The sequence below is a fragment of the Oncorhynchus clarkii genome, chromosome 9, assembly GCF_045791955.1.
Source record: "Oncorhynchus clarkii lewisi isolate Uvic-CL-2024 chromosome 9, UVic_Ocla_1.0, whole genome shotgun sequence".
In the NCBI taxonomy this organism is placed as follows: Eukaryota; Metazoa; Chordata; class Actinopteri; order Salmoniformes; family Salmonidae; genus Oncorhynchus; species Oncorhynchus clarkii.
Window position 1 is genome coordinate 19,623,047 of NC_092155.1, and position 21,979 is coordinate 19,645,025.

The following is a 21,979-nucleotide window of genomic DNA, read 5'->3' on the forward strand; positions in this document are numbered from 1 at the left end:
TGGCTGTTGTATTTTGGAGATTGCGAGGAGGATGTTTTCTGATGTGATCAAAGCAACAATATTGTTTTCTTATTGAGGTAAGAAAACGGCCTCTGCATTTGGGTGCGGGAGGCTGTGAAATTCTCCTGCCATTGTTGGGCTCATGGGCTTTGACACCTCTCACTTCACACCTAAGTGCTAATTGAATTTGCAGTCAGATCTGTTCTGTCCTAGCAAGCTTGGTAGCCTTAACTTAGCATTCAGCCCTTATAAAGTAAAATATATAATTTTAAAGTATTTTTCTGCTTGGCTTTAAAAGTAGCTTCAGAGTAAACATTACTCACTCAGTTCCAAGTTGAATGGTGTTTTCAGGTTTCTGTTGTGCTTCTTTTGCTGGTCGTTGGTTTGCCAGAGCATTTGCTGTATTGACATTGGAATTATCATGTAAATTATAGTCCTATTAATTGCATGCAAATGCTTCATAATCATGTTAACCACCATGTTCTATTGGGAAATAATCATCTTGATTTTTAATTGTATTAGATTTATTTTTAATCGCATTAGACTCCAACAGATTTGATAATCATAGCACCCTATCAAATCTCTGACCAGGGCTGTGCTGCACTGTCCTTATCTCAAGTGATCCACGTTACAAGTAGTCCAGGGTTTCCCAATCCCCCAGCACTACACAGCTGTTTCAGATAACCAACTCATCCACCAAGCTTTGATTATTTTAATCAGCTGTGTAGTGCTAGTGTAAAAAAACAAAACGTGCACCCAGGTGGGGCCTCAGGACCGAGCATCGGGAAACCCTGCAGTAAACTACAGTGACACAAATGTAATCATAGGCTTCAAATCAGCTTTGTAGTTTTGGGGCGATATGACAAACACTACTAATCCCAAGATTCTCAGTGCAGCGCCGTGATTTCCGGGTTCTGTGTTGCTAGGGGGAAGGTGGCGCAGAGGACCTGTTGGAAATGACGGTAGAAGAAGTCGGATTTCAATATAAAGTCCAAAACAGTAAACCTGGAAGATAGCAAAGAAACTTCACCAGACCTGCGTGCTAAGGGTGTGTGTGCGCGCGCGCGCTTGTTCAAATGTGTATTTATGTAGTCAAATAATGCAACGCTGCGGTGTGTGAAGGAATCGCTGTCTCGCTTGCTGCTAGCTCAGCTGTGTTGTTGCACTTATCCCCACCTGTGTGGGTAACACGCCAACCGGCTAGCTAGCTAATTTATTATCGAAAATCGACTCCGGTGTCCTCTCCAAATAATCTGAACTAGTTAGGAAGTCTAAACTGTTATCCAAATATGGCTGTTGTGTTAAGCTAATTTGCGGTTAACTTGCTTCCTAGCTAGCTGAATAACTGGCTAACGTTAGACTCATAAATTAGCCAGCTAATTAGCATGCTAGCCAGTTAGTTAACTAGCTAGCTAATTGACCTGGTTTTGAGGACAACGCCCATGCTGTCACTGCTTGACTACTGTATACGTAGTGTATGAGATTAATATTACTTTTGATGTTCATTTGAGGTCTGCGTTTACTGTGGATTAACAGATCAAAACAATGTCACTTAGTCTAACTTGTTAGCTAGCTAGGTAAAATAGTTGATATGATTAGCTAATAATCAATGTGTGTGTGATTCAACCCTCCAAGTTCCTGGTGTCACGCCCTCAGAGTTCCAATTAATCCAGTTAGCCAGTAGTCAGTGCTAGGACTGAGAGTGTAATAACAAAGTTTACAATCAACTTTGTTTGCCTCTCACACACAATATGCAAACGACTGTCGTCTCCCCTCCATGATAAACATTCCTGACACCGTATGCCCCTTCCCTCTCCTTCATAGGGTGTGACTCACCATGGAGTCCCTGATGAGTGCGGTGGCCCCCCGGACCCCGGCCCTGTTGAAGAAGGCCTCTGAGGTGGACTTCCGGTCGGGGGCCACACTGGAGCAGCTGTCGGCCCAGGTGTCTGAGCTGGTCACCCTGGAGCAGGGGGACTTCGGGGACCAGCTCGCCCTCGAGGTCCACACGGCCAAAGACTTCATCTTCAACATGCTGGGTAAGACTCACCCACAGGCAGGATTTGGGTTAATACATTTTTGATTCACTACTGATATAGACAGCATTATTATAAGCTGGGTGCTTCGAACCCTGAATGCTGATTGGCGGACAACTGTGGTATAGCAGACCGTATAGCACGGGTATGACACATTTATTTTTACTGCTCTAATTTAATTGGTAATCAGTTTATAATAGCAATAAGGCACCTCAGGGGTTTGTGATATATGGCCAATATATTACGGCTAAGGGCTGGATCCAGGCACTCTGCTTTGCGTCGTGCATAAGAACATTCCTTATACCGGGTCCATTAATGCCATATACAGTATATAAGACTTTGACCGAGGCCTATTGTGTGCTTGATAAAAATGTAATGTGGTTGTGGATAAGTACAGATAGAGAAAAGGTGGTGGCTCAGCTGTGTTTATTTTCTGTGTCATGGATCAAGGTCCTAATATGCTTATCAGCCAGGTGAAGTGAGGTTCTTTGTCCAATAGGTGGCACTATTCCCTCTCCCTCTGTTCCTCAAGCTCTGCCTTTGCCTGCTCCTACGCTCTCTCCTCTCCTCTCTGCTTGTCCCAGTGCAACTGGAACCAAAGTCCCTTTTGGCCGGGATCCCTCCCTCTCTTGAGCCGCATATCCTCTCCTCTATTTCACTTTCTTCTGTTTTACTACTCTACCCATCTCTCTTTCTTTCTCTCTTTCTGTTTTGCTTACCCCCCTCCTTATTGTGCCTGTTTGTTGATCATGTGCAGTTTGAGTGGGAAGCACAATACAAACAATCTAACTAGCACTAAGTCCACTCCCCCTGTAACTATAGCTGTGAATAGGAGCCATGGTTGGCAGTGAGTATTGTTTGCACTAAAATATCATAACAGCCCCTTCTAATCCGGTCAAATATTGGATTAGTTTACTGCCAACCCTCCTGTATCTCTCTGCCTCTCAACTTCTGCACTAGATAGCCTAGCGTCCTCTTTTCCGCTCTCGCCACTCTCTCTAGCTCTCTCTTCTCTTCCTCTTTGCTCTCCTCATCTCTTTTTCTCCACTCCTCTCTACTCACTCTCTCTCTCTCCTCCCTCTTCACTCTCTCAATTTGTACATGCCTGAGAAACCCCCCCCCCCCCCCCAAAAACAGTCATCTGTGCCTATGATCATCCTATTAATCCTGGTGACTGAGAAGCATGTGTAAGGAATGTTAATACAATGTTTGTCATTAACACTTTTTAATTACTGTTGAATTAAAAACCAGCCTCATGGCTTCCCGTCCTCCCTCATCTGTGAGATAGGTCTCTCGCTCTCTCTCGACCATTTTGCACTCTCACTCACACACTTAACCCTCTATCCCGATTGAATGACTCCCCCTGCCCCTCTTTTCCTGCCTCTCCCCTTTTTTTTTATTAATTAACTCATCCACTTTCTGTCGCTGTCTCCGTTGTCAGTCAGGCTGACGGCTCTTTAATTTCCAACCGTTTGCCATTAAAAATAATATCAATTTGCACCTTGACAGGGAAAAGAGATGGTGTGAGTGTAGGATTTAAGATGATTTGTAAATGCACAGTGTGTGCATTAGCGAGTAGCACTGTGACACCGTGTTTTTGAAGAACCTTGAAGAGGGAGCCCATGCAGTTGAAAGGAAACATCTCCCCAACTACTAGAGCTCTTTATATGGAACATTTGCAGTGGTGTCTGTGTGTGTGCATCTCTATGGCTGTGTTTACACAGGCAGCCCAATTCAGCTCTTTTTTTTCCCACTGGTAAAAAAATATTTATAAATCACATATTTTTCTGATCTGATTAGGCTAAATACCAATTAGTGACAAGATCAGAATTAGGCTGCCTGTGTAAACGTAGCCTACGTGTCTGTATCCGTGTGCATGTTAGCCCGCGTGTGTGTGTGTGTGTGTGTGTGTGTTTGACTTTCTTTTCTAGTTGGGTCTTTGTAAAAGTTCTCTCTAGCCTAGTTTGAGAAGCAGGAGGCTCCCCACCGGGAATTCAGTGCTGACAGAGAGGGAGAAGAGAGGAGGCGATGCATTGCACCACACAGTGAAACAGATCCACAGTTTGACAGATCCAAGGAAGGAAAAGACACTTATTTACCCGGTAGCTCTTCAGTAAACAGTGTTAGGCTGGCCTATAGCATGCCTGTGGAAACATGGATCTAGAATTCCCACAGGACTATATGGGTTGTGGAAATGTAGAATAATGACCAAAGGCTGGTTTGTACTTGGTCTAACAACATGTCTGTATACCACAAGTGATTTTAGCTTACTTACGGTTAGATAATATATCTTATTATTGTAGAGGTGTAGCTTAAACCCCCTCAGGTTGATGTGAAATCTAATTAGTATAAATAAATAAATCCCCTTAATCTGCCAGTTTAAGGTAGAGATGCAGTGCATTCGGAAAGTATTTAGACCCCTTGACTTTTCCCACATTTTGTTAAGTTAGTCTTATTCTAAAATTGATTTAAATGTGTGTTTTTCCTCATCAATCTACACACAATACCCCAAAATAACAAAGCGAAAACCGTTCTACATTTTTTGGGGAAATCTATAAAAAAATCAAAACCAACGTCAATTACATACGTATTCAGACCCTTTTCGAAATTGAACTCCGGTGCGTTCTGTTTCCATTGATCATCCTTGAGATGTTTCCTCAACTTGATTTGGAGTCCACCTGTGGTAAATTCAATTGATTGGACATGATTTGGCAAGGCACACACATGTCTATATAAGGTCCCACAGTTGACAGTGCATGTCAGAGCAAAAACCAAGCCATGAGGTCAAAGGAATTGTCCCTTGAGCTCCGAGACAGGATTGTGTCAAGGTACAGATCTGGGGAAGAGTACCAAACAATTTCTGCAACATTGAAGGTCCTCAAGAACACAGTGGACTCCATCATTCTTATATGGAAGAAGTTTGGAATCACCAAGACTCTTCCTAGAGCTGGCCGCCTGGCCAAACTGAGCAATCGGGGTAGAAAGGAGGTGACCAAGAAGCCTATGGTCCCTCTGACAAAGCTCTAGAGTTCCTGGGGGATGGGAGAAACTTCCAGAAGGACAACCATCTCTGCAGCACTCCACTAATCAGGCCTTTATGGTAGTGTCCAGACAGAAGCCACTCCTCAGTAAAAGGCTCATGACAGTCTGCTTGTAGTTTGCCAAAAGGCACCTAAAGGATTCTCAGACCATGAGAAACAAGATTTTCTAGTCTGATGAAACCAAGATTGAACACTTGGGCTTGAATGCCAAGTGTCACGTCTGGAGGAAACCTGGCACCATCCCTACAGTGAAGCATGGTGGTGGCAATATCATGCTGTGGGGATGTTTTTCAGCGGCATGGACTGGGAGACTGCTCAGGACCTCAGACTGGGGTGAAGGTTCACCAACAGGACGAATTCTACAGATTCTAAACTTTTTAAAATGTATGTCAATCAAAATCCATAGATTAAAAAAAAAAATAGTAATACTAACATTTGACAACAGATTTACTTGAACAGTGCAGATGCAAAGTTTGGTAACAGCATGATGGTTTGTGCCGTAATTCGTCAGTACCAAACTTTGCATCTACATTGTTGTTCCATTAAGTTGTCCTTGCGCATAAACTTTTAAATCAATGGATTTTGTTTGGCATACATTTTAAAGTGAAAAATGTGAGTCTCAGCGTAATTACGTTAGAGTGGATTTACCGTCTAGTAGCGCTTCATTCACTGAGTTTCCATGTAAAATCACCACAGGTTCCCTCCCCATCTTTGACCCCCACATCCTGTCTTAAGTTGTGTCCCAAATGGCTCCCTACTCCCAGTTTAGTGCCCCTTTGGCCCTGATCAAAAGTAGTGCACTAGATTAGGGGGCCATTTGGCTTTAGATTTGCACATTCTCTTTGTGTCTCTGACTACGGCTGACCTCGCCTTCCCCATAGAGCTCATTAAACAAGACTATGTTTTATTTTTACATTTAACCTTTATTTAACTAGGCAAGTCAGTTAAGAACAAATTCTTATTTACAATGATGGCCTACCCCAGTCAAATCTGGACGACGCTAGGCCAGTTGTGCACCACCCTATTGGACTTCCGATCACGGCCGGATGTGATGCAGCCTGGATTCGAACCAGGTACTGCAGTGACTCCTCTTGCACTGAGATGCAGTGTCTTAGACCGCTGCGTCACTCGGGAACCCCTTTTTATACAGCTTTAACGTCGGTTTAATTCAAACACAAAGAAGGCCAGAGGGTTGGAAACAGGAGGGGAGCTCCATTTCACGTTCAGCCGACACAAAAACTAAGAACGGGGCGCAAGTCAGCCGTTGTCTCTTAAGAAGTCCAGACCCACAGAGTTGAGGCTGAAAGACTAAACAAAACCAAAACGCCCAAACAAGCGGTTTTGTTTCTTCCCGCAGAGCTTGTTTGTTGTGGTCTGCGTTTCGGCTCGTCCCTCTGACAGTGGTTTTCAATGTCATAATCTATTTCATATTGAAAAATATTTGATAATGTAACTTTTCACTAAAATCAAGCTAGCTAGATTGATTAAAGATTTCTAGCATGTTTCTCTGTCAGTAATGCCAACCCAATCACTGTCAGAATGTGAACTGAATGTTGAGTTATTGTTTTTATGGCTACGGGCTAGGCTGTAGCAGCTACTGTCATTCAGCCTGTGTTCAGGTAATGATCGGTTGTGTAATGGTTGTGTTGACTGATCCCAAGTTGGTCTGTATTTTATAACTTCTGTTCTCAGGGCGTCGCTCCCACTCGCATACTTTTTGAGGAATGTCGCTGTAAATACCTACGGTCCACTGTAGCTCTGGCAGCCGGCAGACACACAGCAGCTCACGCTGGAGCCCTTGAGGTGAATTCAGATGAAGCCGCCGTGAAAGAGTTCAGTACCGTCGCTTATATGGGAATGAAAATTTGGCGCGTGTGTCGCAGGCTTTTGGTTGAAGTTCTCCCAGAGAATCTGAAAGGTCGGTTAGGCCTCGTTTGACATGAGCAAATTACTACAGAGCGTGGGAGTGTTCCCAAAGAATATTGTTGGTCTCACGTGGGGACACGGTGCATCTCGGTATTGAGTGCAGTTCACTATTCATGTATCATCTTATCAGCTGATTACTTTTTTTGTGACCAATACATTTGCTCCCGCATAGCCTTTCGGCAGGCTACACAGTAATATCATTGCTTTAATTAAACCGGTGCGCACTCCATTCAAATAGCATTTCTGGGCCTTGTTAACTGTCAAGAGTAGACCCATCACTGATCCAAATGGTTGCCTAATCGGGCCTCGGCTAGATGCAGTTTGAATGAAACATGCATTCAAAACACAGATCTTTTGAGCATTTATTTAGAAGACATATTCACTGTTTACACTGTTTACACTATAGACTAGTGTTGTACTCACTCGAAAGCGACAATACCGTTCTTCGTTGCGTTGTCTTTTGGGGGAGATTTTCAAACTGCGTGCTCTGACTGTGAGCGCACCTGTCATTTCATAATCTAACTTGTTTTTTTCTTGCACTTTGATATGTCAATTTAGCCTGTATGTATATGCTCTGTTTTTAAAAAGATATGGAACTATGCATTGCGCAGGTAATACATTCAATGCCGTATTAACCTTGTGTTTAGCTCATGTATGATGGGTTACTATGCATGAGCTTCTAACTCATCTAGTCGATGTCTTACTGTTCTCTGACGCGTTAATACACACCCCTGCTCTCCTCTTGTGCAGTCCCAGGAAAAGCTGGACTATAATAGCTTGGACATTTTAAAGACTTTTACATTTTTAAAAAATGTACTAATATACTGTTCGAAGAGCGTCGCAAGCTTGCTCTTTTTTTTGTTGTTGTTGCTGAATGTAAAATACTTGTGCAGTTAGAAAGCGAGAATGAGCGACGCGTAGAGCAGACAGTTATTTATTCAGACCCATAGACATTAAGCTCTCGTGAAGAGAGCTCTTTTGATCTTATTCTAGTCCCATGTTATGAGAGCAAGAGAGAGTCAACCTATGAATTATTTAAATAGGCCCTATTATAATTTAATATCAGTTGAAATGAACTATCCTGTAATTGTAACTTTGTAGGCTGCATGTCCTGCACAAATCAATGAACTAGCGTTCTCTCCCAGCTTCATGGTTTGACAGTGGTGTGTAATTCTACTCCATATACTACAGTACAATCCACACCCCCAAAACTATTTTTACTAGAGCTTGTTTAATTTATTTACCCAAGAGTGCATCCATCTATGGGCTGCTATTTATTTCTGTTGTGCGTAATGTACATGGGACTGGTCTAAATTGCTAGTTGGATCATGGGGTGGGGGCGTTCTGATGAGTTGGGTCTGGGGGGAGTCGGGATGGAATTGATTTTCAACTAGCCTTAGTCACTCACTGTCATAGCAGCTCCGCTAGCACCATCGTTGTTCTGACTGCATCTCCTCCTACGTTTGCTAAAGCACACCAAGTCTCCCGTCTATGAACTGCTCTGTGTGTGTGTAGCGACCCTATCCATATGACCCTGTCCCTCTGGTGTAGGGTCGTATGGGCAGCAGGAAGGTTACAGCTCATTAACTGAAGACTAACTGATCATTAACCATGCGAGTGCCGTCGTATGGTTGAACTGCTACAGCTAATAAATGTACATTACTCTCTCCCTCTGGGCTCTCTTTCTCTGGTCTATCTCTCCCTCCATTTAGTGAATCACTTTTAATGTACACTACATGAAAAGCAATTTGACATTTGCCATGTGTGAAAACCCAAAGGGACATATTGTGTTCAGATTTTTAAAAGCCCAATCTGATCTGTCCCTGAACACGACCCATCGCTCTATTCAACTCTGCACTACAGAACTCTATGGATCACACACGCACACCTTTCAATAACCTTGGTTATGCTGCCCAGTGTTAGATAGCCTTTGACCCTCTTCAGCTTCAAAAGGGGGTTTCTCGTCGCTCTAACAATCCCAGACATTACACCCAATCGGATAAAATGGGAACAATTTCTCAGTCTGTTTTATTTAAAGAATGAGCGAGGCCTATTTTAAAAGCTTGATGAGAATTCATAAACATGGGAGTCGGCAGGGAGCAACACACACACAGCAGAACCCACCTATGACTGACAACTACATGTGTGTGTTAATCCACCTCTGTCTGAAAGCACATTCTCTTTAGATGGCTGATAATGCCTTTCTGGGGCTAATTGTTTGCTCTTTAAAAGAGCAAATGAGTGTAAAGCAGAGAGAAAGCGCTCCATGGTAATTGAATTGGTGAAACGCTCTCTGTTGGCAGGATCTGTGTTTCACGATTTATTGGATGGTTTGGCCTGTCTTAGCTTTAAAAATAATTCAAAGGCCTACTGTCCGGCATCCCAACTTTTCCATTGGGTGTCGATGTATTTACACAGCTACTCTTACCCTTTGTCTTTTACTCTGCATCCCTCTCTCCTCTTTTACTCTGCATCCCTCTCTCCTCTCTTTTACTCTGCATCCCTCTCTCCTCTCTTTTACTCTGCATCCCTCTCTCCTCTCTTTTACTCTGCATCCCTCTCTCCTCTCTTTTACTCTGCATCCCTCTCTCCTCTCTTTTACTCTGCATCCCTCTCTCCTCTCTTTTGCTCTGCATCCCTCTCTCCTCTCTTTTGCTCTGCATCCCTCTCTCCTCTCTTTTGCTCTACATCCCTCTCTCCTCTCTTTTGCTCTACATCCCTCTCTTTTGCTCTACATCCCCCTCTCCCCCAGAATGACATTACTATGTTTATACTGTAGCACCATATAGGCTACACTACTGTGAATCTGAACATGGCAACACACTTTGAATGGTGATTCAAAGGTTTTCATCACTCTCTGCACTGTCCGTTATGGGGAGTTTGTCAGTGTGACATTTTGTGTGTGAGACAGCAATCTTGGGCAGCTCTCCAGTGCTAATCGTCACAGTTCCCAGACTGGCTCTATGTAAATGAGATCCGCTATGATTGACCTCCCAGTTACCTGCTGTGTGTGTGTGACCTCCCAGTTAGCTGGGTGCATCGCACTGGGGCTGTTTTAAATGACAACTGGATTCATTAATATTAGTACTCCTCAAACACAGAGGGACTTTTTAGTTTTGAAAACTAGGCTAGTGTGGTCCTTACTGTAGAGTTTCTCATCCAAGCTCCAAAGCTTTTTTGGACCTCACCTAAAATGATGTAACCTAAACTGTTGGCCACAACCTTTGTAGACTTGTTTCCATGTACGTCATGGTTTGCCTGTGTTTCTGTATGCGCAAAGGAGACAGTAAGTGGCCCATGGGATTAGAATGTAGATTGTGTTCTCTGGAACAGCCTCACATCTCCTCTGGGTCAAACAGACTAACATCCAGGGCCTCATTAGTGGAGAGAGAGAATCTGTCTCCCTCTCTTGTCTCCTTCCCCATCGTTCTCTTTCGATCTTTCCCTCTTTCGTTCCTTCCCCATCTCTCTCTTTTTCCCTCTCCTCTCTGAGCACCACACTAGCTACTGGAGAGATGAGACAAAGATCTCTGCTCCCCATTTGACCCAATTGATCAACTGTAGAGAGAACAAATCAGAGGAAGTTCCTGCTCGCCAACTCTGCCCTTTGCCTGTCTGTAAGATTTTCTCGACCTCCGCTGTACTTGGCTTCTCAAATTTTTTGGGGGAGGGGAACTGACAGATTTGATTTCTCTATCTGATTATTGCTTGGTGCTCTGTATGCTCTTTCTTCCCCTCTCTCTTTCTCTGCGCTCATTATGTCCTTTTCTGTCAGTAATACACACTCTGTAGAAAAAAACAGCCTGTATTTAGAGCTACCATAGTTGAGAACACAGCTAAGTACTTGATTGGCTGCAGTATTCTTCATAAACTCTTTATAGAGTTTTTGGTTGATGGGTGGGGAAATTGTTTCCCAGAAGCTAGATGATAGAATGCTAGTAGTGTGGCGTTAAATATTGTACCATTTTTATGTCGGACTCCTACTGAACAAAAATATAAATGCGGCGTTACAGTTCTTGAGGAAATCGGTCAATTAAAATAAATTCATTAGGCCCCAATCTATGGATTTCACATGACTGGGCAGGGGCGAGTCATGGGTGTGCCTGGGATGACATGGGCCCATCCACTACTTTTCTCAGTGTAGCAGACTTTGTCCTATAAAATGCCAGATTAACTTCAAGGAAAAACTTTTAGGAAATGTAGCTGGCTACATATATTCTATGAACAACATTAGAAATAGGAGGGCCATGCATTCATTGTTTTTTGCCCCCTGAAAAACTTGCCTTTTCATTGTTATCTTATTAACTTGCGTGGCTGCTTGCCAAATGATAGCGTGGCACTTCTGTTCTCATTTGATGAAAATGAAGCTACACATGTTTTTTTATTTCCTAGTCTCCCACTCCTTTCCCCCTCTGTCTAAGCAGTTGGCACAGTCAGTCTGGCTGTATTCAGCCAACATGTCAGATTTCAAAAAGGCTTTTCGGCGAAAGCAAACGATGATATTATCTGAGGATAGCACCTCCGCAAACAAAGAGAAACCATATTTCAACCCTGCAGGCGCGACACAAAACGCAGAAATAAAATATAATTCACGCCTTACCTTTGACGAGCTTCTTTTGTTGGCACTCCAATATGTCCCATAAACATCACAAATGGTCCTTTTGTTCGAATATATATATATATATATATATATATATATATATATATATATATATATATATATAGCTAGCTAGCTAGCTATATATATATATATATATATAGCTAGCTAGCTAGCTATATATATATATATATATATATATATAGCTAGCTAGCTAGCTAGCTAGCTAATGAACCATAACCGTTTATTCCCCATCACTGTCATCAGAAGACACAATGTCTGGTTCAATGAAACATTTTCTTACCTAAATCCGGTATTTCCTTATCGTCTGATTCATTTTCAGAGTCAGAGAGGGTCAGCATGACACGATCGTCCTCCAGAAAGTAGTCCAACTTTTTCCCACTGATTTTTTTGTCGATAGCACTTGGTAAATTCAGGGCAGCAATGTTGAGAGCAGTTGCAACACTTTTGCAGTTATCCATACATTTCCAAAAATCTGCGGTAGCAAGGATTATCTACACCTACTGAGCAGCTCATGTTATGGACAGAGGCATGCTACGTGACAGACCAATTCAAACTCATCTCTCGGCATGTCTAGACCATCCATTATCTCAGCCAATCATGGCTAGCGGGAAGGTTCCTGACTTTTTCCGTGGCTACGTCAGCTGGGCTTGTAATTTAACCTGTTTGGGCTAGGGGGCAGCATTTTCACTTTTGGATGAAAAGCGTGCCCAGAGTAAACTGCCTGCTACTCAGTCCCAGATGCTAATATATGCATATTATTAGTAGTATTGGATATAAAACACTCTGAAGTTCCTAAAACTGTTTGAATGATGTCTGTGAGTATAACAGAACTCATATGGCAGGTGAAAACCTGAGAAAATCCAACCAGGAAGTGGTTGGACAAAAACTCGAAAAAATGGTGCCTCACACAATTTGAATTATGAGATTTCTGTTGTTTTGAATTTGGCGCCCTGCAATTTCACTGGCTGTTGGTGAGGGGTTCTGCTAGCGGAACCCCGTTCCCAGACAGGTTAACAATTATATTCACAGGTGGCTTACACGTTTAAGGCACATGAAAGTTTACATGTTTCAGAAGGCATTTCTGGCCCAAAATGTTGCTTTTTGATGAAAAAATAGATGTTTACGTTCAAATGCCTCTCCTGTGAAGTAGTGACGTGCGACAGACGCCTAGTTTCCTGTAATGAGTCAAATCTACTTGTTTCATTGTGTAGGTGTTTACCCCACTCATGTTCACCCTTGTACATACTTTTGTATATATAGTGTATGTGGACACCCCTTCAAATGAGTGGATTTCAGCCACAACCATTGCTGGCAGGTGTATAAAATTGAGCACACCGCCATGCAATCTCCATAGACAAACATTGCCAGTGGAATGGCCTTACTGAAGAGCTCTGTGGCACCGTCATAGGATGCCACCTTTCCAGTTTGTCAAATTTTTGCCCTGCTACAGCTGTAAGTCAACTGTAAGAGCTGTTATTGTGAAGTGGAAACATTTAGGAGCAACAACGGCTCAGCGTTATTAAAGCACATTAAAGTTTACATGTCCAGAAGGCATTTCTTAAAAAAAAAAAAAACATTTGGATAATAAAATAATAAATGTACATTCAAATGGCTCTCCTGTGAAGTAGTGACTTGCGACATACGCGTAGCTTCCTGAAATGGTTCACACATACTTTTGTCAGTATGTCACTACTGCGCTTTTTCATGAATACTTCATGAATGTATGCATTGAATTTGCTTCTGACCAAGAAGAACTGCTCAAGGTCTGCTTTTAGAATTTCATATTATGCTCATTCTTTGTATGTTTTCTTCCTCCAGGCCTTGTACAGAAGGTGGACCAGCGTCTCCCGGTGGCCAATGAGTACCTGCTCCTGTCAGGGGGTGCCAGGGAGGGGGTTCTGGACCTCAACCCAGAGGAGCTTGGGGACTACGCCAAGGGGGCCGATTTCGACCTGGACTTCACCCTCCTGGTGCCCGCCCTCAAGCTCCATGATCGCAACCAGGTTGGTGCAGTAGGGATGGAATGGGAAACGTTTAATTTGTTTTGTATGTGTCTTATTGATATTAAGTTGTGATGTATGTGACGTTTTTACTGTGCTCTTTTTAAAACTTTGTTATCTAGTGTCATATGAAGTTTGATGCAAAACAAATACTAGTGTTTTCTCAGGAAAAAGTGTAATGAAGTATTGTTTCTTCTAATGTCAACCAGCCGGTCACCCTGGACATGCGCCAGTCGCCCCCCTGCCACTCCTGGCTCTCCCTGCGGCTCTGCGACCCCAACACCCAGGCAAGATGGAGGATCTGCTGCCAGGAGGAGACAGACTCACCCCCCGACGATGATGATGATGAGGAAGAGAAAAGGGAAATGGGTCACAAAGCCTCTGGTGCCGTCCCCCCCTCACTCTACGTAATGCGTTTTCTAATGTTCTTCTCTTTTAGTGCTTTTAGTTTTGTATTTGACTGTGTTATTGTATTTTACTGTAAGATGTGTTGCATTGGTTTTAATGAAGTTCAATTTGTATTTGATTCTAGTCGCCCCACCAGTCTCTGGATGGCTGCTACATGTCCCCGGCACTGGTGGCTGACTGGTTCTGGGGAGTGGTGGGTGAGGCGGTGGACGAGCTGAGGCGTTCCCCCAAGAGAGGCATCCCCGTCCCAGAGAGGCTGGAACGCAACGGGCCCCTGACCACCCTCATCCTCCAGGCGGGCTCCAGCCGGGTGCTCTATGACCTGCTGCCAGTGGTGTCCTTCCGGGGCTGGCCCGCCGTGGCCCAGGGCTGGCTGACGGCCAACCACTTCTGGGACGGGAAGATCACAGAGGAGGAGGCCATCTCTGGGTTCTACCTGCTGCCCTGCCCGGCTCCGCTGGGGGGGAGGCCCGACCGGGAGTGGAGGCTGGCCTTCTCACGCAGCGAGGTGGGTAGCTAGCTGCACGTTGTAGTTGGCTAGTTAACCATCGGGTAGCTTCTTCTTTTGAATAGCTGTATAGTTAGTTAGATTGGGCATGGGATTTCTGCTGGACAACAATGGCTAGCTAGCCTAATTTGTTCAACTAAAACTCAGCGGTATGTAATTGCCACAAGCAGCCAAAATAATTGCAGATAAACTCGATGCACTCACCCAGAGTATGTGCACGGATGTGCTTCATGCTGCTACAACATGATAGCTGCGGGACCAAAACAGCATAAAAGTTTTAGCCTTCTGTGTCATACTCTTAGTCGTTGCCGAAGTCCGTCCTATTCTGGTGTTTACTTTGTGCACCACTGACCTTACTGTTAAATAAAACTGAGCGGAAGTACAAGTTCACTTACCGGTGGAACATTTTGAACTTTTAAATATGAAAGTAGTAAGTTTCTTAACGGTCTTCAAGTGCCGTTGACAATGACTCGGTATAACATCGATCCAGGCTGTGTCTCTGGGTCATGCATGTGGACCGTCTGTTAATGCTGTTTGCGTCTGGCTGGTGACAAATCTGATTACCCCTCGTGGGATTAATAAAGTGACCTGGCTGCCATATCATTGTCTCCTGTCATGTCTGTCTCCAGGTGCAGCTGAAGAAGTGCATCCCGTACCCCATGGCCCAGGCCTTCCAGGCTGCCAAGGCTGTCCTCTCCCGCCTCCTGGCTCGCCCCCGCACTGGCCTCAGTCCCTACCACCTCCGCACCCTCCTCTTCTGGGCCTGTGACCGCCTACCGCCCGCCTACCTCTCCTCGCCTGACCCAGAAACCCCCGCCCGCCTCCTCCTGGGCCTCCTGGATGATCTGGCCCACTGCATCCTGGGTAAGAACTGTCCCAACTACTTTCTGCCCCAGTGCAACATGCTGGAGCACCTGTCGGACAGCCAAGCCCTGCTGGTGGCCCGGAAGCTGGCCCATGTCCGGTCTGACCCGACCGAGCACCTACGTGCGGCCCTGGACCAGGCCAGACAGGCGAGCCAGCTGAAGAGGGAAGCGGCGAGCGCTACCAACGGGCACGGAGGGTCGCCCAGGCAAGGTTACCCAGCCAGCGGCATCATCTCGCCCTCGGACGACAAACTGGCTGCCAGGCTGCAGCAGCTGGTGACCGAGAACCCCGGGAAGTCGATTTCTGTTTTTCTCAACCCCGATGATGTCACAAGGCCGCACTTCCGCATCGATGACAAGTTCTACTGACCTGAGAGTAATGGTGTGCTATCAACACACACTCTCTTCAAAACACATGTAAAACGGTGAGTCAACTAGGAAGGCTCGAGAGTCAAAACACTACAGAGCCTCACTGCTCTCCTATCCCACCCCCTCCTGGAGGCTAACGACAATGATGCTAACGACGCTGCTGAACTATGACACTACCAAAAACACCTTTGCACACTCCCAGGAGCAGGAGGCTGACCCTAGAGAGCCCTAGGCTAGAGAAACCAACACTCTTCTCTCCATTTAGCAGTGAGTGATGTCATAAAGAGACCTCACCACAGGAAAAATGCTTGTTGAGTTACCACGGAGACTGCTGCTCTTTTATGAGCTTGCTGTAAGGAGATGTTTTTTTTTTTTTTAGAATAAAGAACCCCTTTAGAATGAAGAAAGTCTGCTGCTGCTCCCATTCAATGGCATGGCTTACCCAAAGGATTTCTCCTCTCCACACTAATGAGAAACTGTATTTGCCCCTTTCCCCCCCCTGCCCAATCAAAGTGGGTGATAGTACCAGGATTCTCCATTTTTTTTTATTCAACTATGATGTATCTGAATGTAATTTGGTGTGGGGCAATGCCTTTGAACAAATAGTGTTTTCTTTCTATATGTTTTATCCCTTTTTCTGTTTGCTCTCTGCCCCTCTCTCGTTCTCATACTTCCTTTCTCTCTCAGGTATTTTTAACGTTGTTCATTGTTTTTCTATGTGACTCCAGACTCCCTCTGGGAGGGTTATGGTTCCCCTCCATCGATCTTGAATGGTACAACCCAGGGTTGTCCTTCCATTTCAACACTTACTATGTGACGTAACGCACCAAAGAGCCACTGGATGGGTCTTTCGAGGAGCCTTTGCTTCTTCAATCTACCACCCCATAAGAAAGGTATCTGTACTCACTGACCCAGAGTCAGTCTGTACTCTTAAAGGAAAGATTTACCCATTTTTGAATGCTATATTATTTTTGTTCATCTCAGCGACGTAATTTCATGTTTATCTGAGCTATTGCAGTTCAAGCAGGCCGAAAATAAAGCCGCTCTCACTACACTGGAAGTCAATTTGAATACGACTTTTCGATTGCGAAAACGTCTATCATGCATGTCACATTTCAATACTGGCTTGATGTCATGTCGCGGAAGGTTATTTTCGTAATTTCTTATGAGGGTCCACCACATTTCTCCTATTTGTCTGCTTCTTCAGTCCAGAGTGCATTGTATGGTGCCGTTGCATGACCATCTCTGTGAGGTACATCGATCTGCAGGTTGAACATGGTGAGATTGTATACTCCTAAATTCATAGTGCAGTTTAGGTGATTTTTACAGCCAACTCGCTACTTCACATGCTGATATTGTCTTTGGTGTTGTTGTGGCTAGCTAGCTACCGACCAAGCTAGCCAGCCAGCCAGGCCATAGAGGGAGCATTGCATTGTGGGTTTGGTTGTCGATCTGAGCTGCAACAGATTTCCACATGTTGCTACCAACCTTATTATAACGACAAAATGAAACATTTGTTCAAAATTTCTGGTGATCTCACACAGTGTTATTTAACACTGTAAATTATACCAATTAGTGGTTTTGGGTGGATTTTGTCTTTAACGCTCATATTCCCCACCTTTACCTTCCAGACCAACATGCTCCTCAGCGGTCACCTCATCAATTTGCCTCGATTCAGAGGGGTTGGGTTAAATGCGGAAGACCCATTTTTCAGTTGAAGACGTTCAGTTGTACAACTGACTAGTTATCCCCCTTTCCCTTTATCCCATGAAAGCTTGAAGCAGCAGTTTATCATCAAATAAGGGTAATATCACAGGGGCTATAAACTTTAATTCAGTTATTTTCTTACAGTCCCTTTTGAAAATGTGTACCATGGTACAGTTTACATTGGGGCTTTAATGGTGGGATGTGGTCATTAAATGTTGTATGATATTAACAAACTACCTACAATGGAGGCAGGTTGGTCCGGAAAGGAGGAGAGGTAGGGTTAGCTGCTGAACCGGTTGGCACACTGCTCGATTTTATTCTCATCTTCATGTTACAAAATGAAAGCACTGCCATGGCTTGGCTAGGCTACATCATGTCATCTGTATGAGGCTTGTGTAAGGGCTATTTTCTTTGTTCCACTTTTGTGTGTGTGTGTATGAAGATTGGGAGGTTTTCATGGTTTGTGGTTGAAACTCAGAGGAAAAGCTTTTTGTCTTGTCTCAGATTTGAATTGGGGGAAACTTGACTGGTTTTGTAATGGTCCCTCTCTCGCTCTTCTGCTTGGTTTGCCTGTTTTAATAAGCTGTGTGTGATCGGACCACTGATCAAGCTCTTTAAATGTGCTGATGGAGAGTTAGAGATCCAGAGAGATGGAACAGGAACAAATGCACAGCAGGACACAAACACCCAATGTGCTAGTATCCTTTCCACATCCCCTTGTGCCCTCCTCTCTCTCTGTGTGAGAGACTTGGGGGGCCTTATCTTGTCCACCCAGATGTGTTGGATGGGGAGACGGGCCAGCCTCTGGCCCTTTGTACAGATTAGTGGTAAAGGATGGGGCTGCTGGGAACTGGGACAGCTGCTTGTCTGTCTCGTTATATATCTGTCTCGCTTTCTCATTATATAGCTGCGTCTCTCTCCCCTCGTTTTCCTTCTATAACTTCCCATCCAATGAGTGGAAGTCACATCTCCTGAATACAAACAGTATCAACACCTTTCTATCATCAGATTGGCTCTAATCGGCATTAGCTTAGACTGAGGGTGTGTCCAAAATGGCACCCGATTCCCTATATAGTGCACTTCTGCCACATGGTCCCCGGTCAAAAGTAGTGCACTGAATAGGGTGCCATTTAAGACGCAAGAGTATCAGAGGTGCTTGTTGAATATCATTAGTGGAAAGTCATGGTGGACATCACTCGAGCATCATCGGAACACTAAATCAAATAACATGCGCCGAGTTCAACAGGTGTAACCTTACAACAAAGCAGTTTTAAGAAAAATAAGTCTTAGGTAAAAAATAGATAAGTCAGAAATAAAATGAATAAATAATTAAAGAGCAGCAGTAAAATAACAGTAGCGAGGCTATATACAGGGGGTAACGGTCCAGACTATGTGCGGGGGCACCGATTTAGTCGAGGTAATATGTACATGTAGGTAGAGTTAGTGACTATACTTCGATAATAACCAGAGAGTAGCAGCAGTGTAAAACAGGGTGGAGGGACAATGCGAATAGTCTGGGTAGCCATTAGATTAGCTGTTCAGGGAGTAGAAGCTGTTAAGTCTTTTGGACCTAGACTTGGCTCCCTGGTACTGCTTGCCGTGTGGTAGCAGAGAGAACAGTCTGACTAGGGTGGCTGGAGTCTTTGAACATTTTTAGGGCCATTGACACACCGCCTGGTATAGAGGTCCTGGATGGCAGGAAGCTTGGCCCCAGTAATGTACTGGGCCGTATGCACTACCCTCTAGTGCCTTGCGATCGGAGGGCGAGCCGTTGCCATACCGGGCAGTGATGCAAACAGTCAGGATGCTCTCGGTGGTGCAGCTGTAGAACTTTTTGAGGACCCATGCCAAATCTTTTCAGTCTCATGAGGGGGAATAGGCTTTATCGTGCCCTCTTCAAATCAAATTGATTGATATAGCCCTTCTTACATCATCTGATATCTCAAAGTGCTGTACAGAAACCCAGCCTAAAACTCCAAACATTAAGCAATGCAGGTGTAGAAGCACGGCTGTCTTGGTGTGTTTGGACCGTGATAGTTTGTTGGTGTACAACAAGGAACTTGAAGCTCTCAACCTGATCCACTACATCCCTGTCGATGAGAATGGGGGTGTGTTCTGTCCTCCTTTTCCTGTAGTCCACAATCATCTCATTTTGTCTTGATCACATTGAGGGAGAGGTTGTTGTCCTGGCACCACATGGCCAGGTCTCTGACCTCCTCCCTATAGGCTGTCTCCTTGTCGGTGATCAGGCCTACCACTGTTGTCGTCGGCAAACTTGATGATGGTGTTGGCTTCGTGCCTGGCCATGCAGTCATGGGTGAGCAGGGAGTACAGGAGGGGTCTGAGCATGCACCCCTGAGTGGCCCCCGTGTGGAGGATCAGCATGGCAGATGTGGTGTTGCCTACCCTTACCACCTGGGGGAGGCCCGTCAGGAAGTCCAGGATTCAGTTGCAGAGGGAGGTGTTTAGTCCCAGAGTCCTTAGCTTAGTGATGAGCTTTGAGGGTACTATGGTGTTGAACGCTGAGCTGTAGTCAATGACTAGCATTCTCATGTAGGTGTTCCTTTTGTCCAGGTGGGAAAGGGCAGTGTGGAGTGCAACAGAGATTGCGTCATCTGTGGATCTGTTGGGGCGGTATCCCGGAGGATGCTGTTGATGTGAGGCATGACCAGCCTTTCAAAGCACTTGATGGCTACAGATGTGAGTGCTATGGGTTGGTAGTCATTTAGGCAGGTTACCTTTGTGTTCTTGGGCACAGGCACTATGGTGGTCTGCTTGAAACATGTTGGTATTACAGACTCAATCAGGGACATGTTGAAAATGTTAGTGAATACACATGCCAGTTGGTGAGCGCATGCTCGGAGTCTCACCTGGTAATCCGTCTGGCCCTACGGCCTTGTGAATGCTACAGGTCTTTGAAAACTTTTCTTTGTGATTTGATATTCTATATTCTCTGGAATGTGATAGAATCACTACTTTTATTGGTACTGCATATATTGGGTACAGTACTACTATATCAGTATTGATACTGTTTTTGAATAGCTTCTGTTAGTGGAGTGAATTAGGAACTACTGGTGAATTGTGTGAGTACTTCTGTTCTTTATAGCCTTGGTACAGGTGAGTGTATGAATCAAAAGGACACCTTGACAAACCAAAGAATGTAGTGTTGCTGACAATACAGAAGGATGAACACCCCGAGGATAGAGTTGAGTGCGGGTATGTAAACTGCAAAGTAATCCAATTAAGTGTATTGGTCGTGTACACAGACTTGCAGGTGTAGTGAAATGCTTGTTTCTAGCTCCGACAGTGCAGTAATACCTAGCAATATAACAAAATAAGCACAATCCCAAAAATGTATTAAAAAATAAATGAAGAGATATCAATATGACAAGTATAATATAGAAGTATTTCTGTGTGGGTGGGTGGTCCTAGCACTTTCAAGGTGGTGGTTTTCGACACACCACATGCCTGATGTTGTAATAATGTTCATGAACGTTGCCTTGAGCATTTATGAAAGTTGTCAGGATGGTTGAGACTTCCTTTTGTCACGTTTTTCCTTCCTGAATGCTTCCCTAAGTTTTAAACGCGCCACAGTTCAACGTTGTAGTGAAGTTGATAGAACATTGACAGACTTCCTGAATGCTCCCCTGAAGTTTTAAATTCAGTGCCAGCGTTTTGAAATATGCAATGTCAGGTGAATCTCACTGTGTACTGCCTAGTTAGTAGGCATATACATTAGTATGATGCTTCAGCCTATCTGTGATAAATGGAAACGTACACAATTTGATACTGGTGCCGAATGTCAAGATCAAAAGTTAACAGCAGCAGTGCTATGCAATCGTGTACCCAATCTAACTTCAAATGGACTATCTGCTGCAGAAAGAGCTGTTGTCAGCAATATGAGGTAATTGTACTGCTAAAACTACTAAATGTTATATTATTTTGTGCTTAAACTACTGATAATTGTTTTTGATTGAAAATGAACAAATAATGAATGTAACCAATTTTACCTCGACTCACTCAATCAATTAAAATATAGTTGAAAAAAAAAGTTTTCCATGCAAATCCTGACTGAATTACCATATAAAAGAGCTGCAATATCGTCAATGACTCCACCCCATATCTGGAAATATCTGCCATTTAAAACTTGACTACTTTCTACTTCCTCTTCCTTCATAAAGTGCAAATGAACTTTATCATGAATGTTTTGCTGTATTTATTTTCTCTGGGTTGTGTTGAATGATGATCAGTGATGGTACTGCTGTAGCATGAAATAAATCTACATCTTGATCACTATGGGTCTGTACAACTTCCTTTTGACTCTGTATGCTACTTCCTTGTAGACTGTCTGTCTGTGCTGTATAGCCAACTCTTAACATGCTGACCAGACCGCACGCATGTTGATTTTGGTTGAAAAATGGTTGGTTTTGGTTAAAATCAAAACGAACTCAAGCAAATATATTAATCTGAGGACAGGTCGAAAAGCATTAAACATTT

At 44.1% G+C, this 21,979-nt stretch overlaps 1 protein-coding gene across 1 annotated transcript; it reads left to right on the plus strand.

Moving 5' to 3' along the window:
• The first annotated feature begins 901 nt into the window (after positions 1-901).
• On the plus strand, positions 902-21,775 carry LOC139416044 (nucleotidyltransferase MB21D2-like). Its single transcript, XM_071164286.1, has 6 exons — positions 902-1,048; positions 1,825-2,039; positions 13,443-13,627; positions 13,834-14,031; positions 14,157-14,540; positions 15,170-21,775. The coding sequence occupies exons 2-6, from the start codon at positions 1,838-1,840 to the stop codon at positions 15,773-15,775; spliced, it is 1,575 nt and encodes a 524-aa protein (XP_071020387.1). The 5' UTR covers positions 902-1,048; positions 1,825-1,837; the 3' UTR covers positions 15,776-21,775.
• Positions 21,776-21,979: the final 204 nt, after the last annotated feature.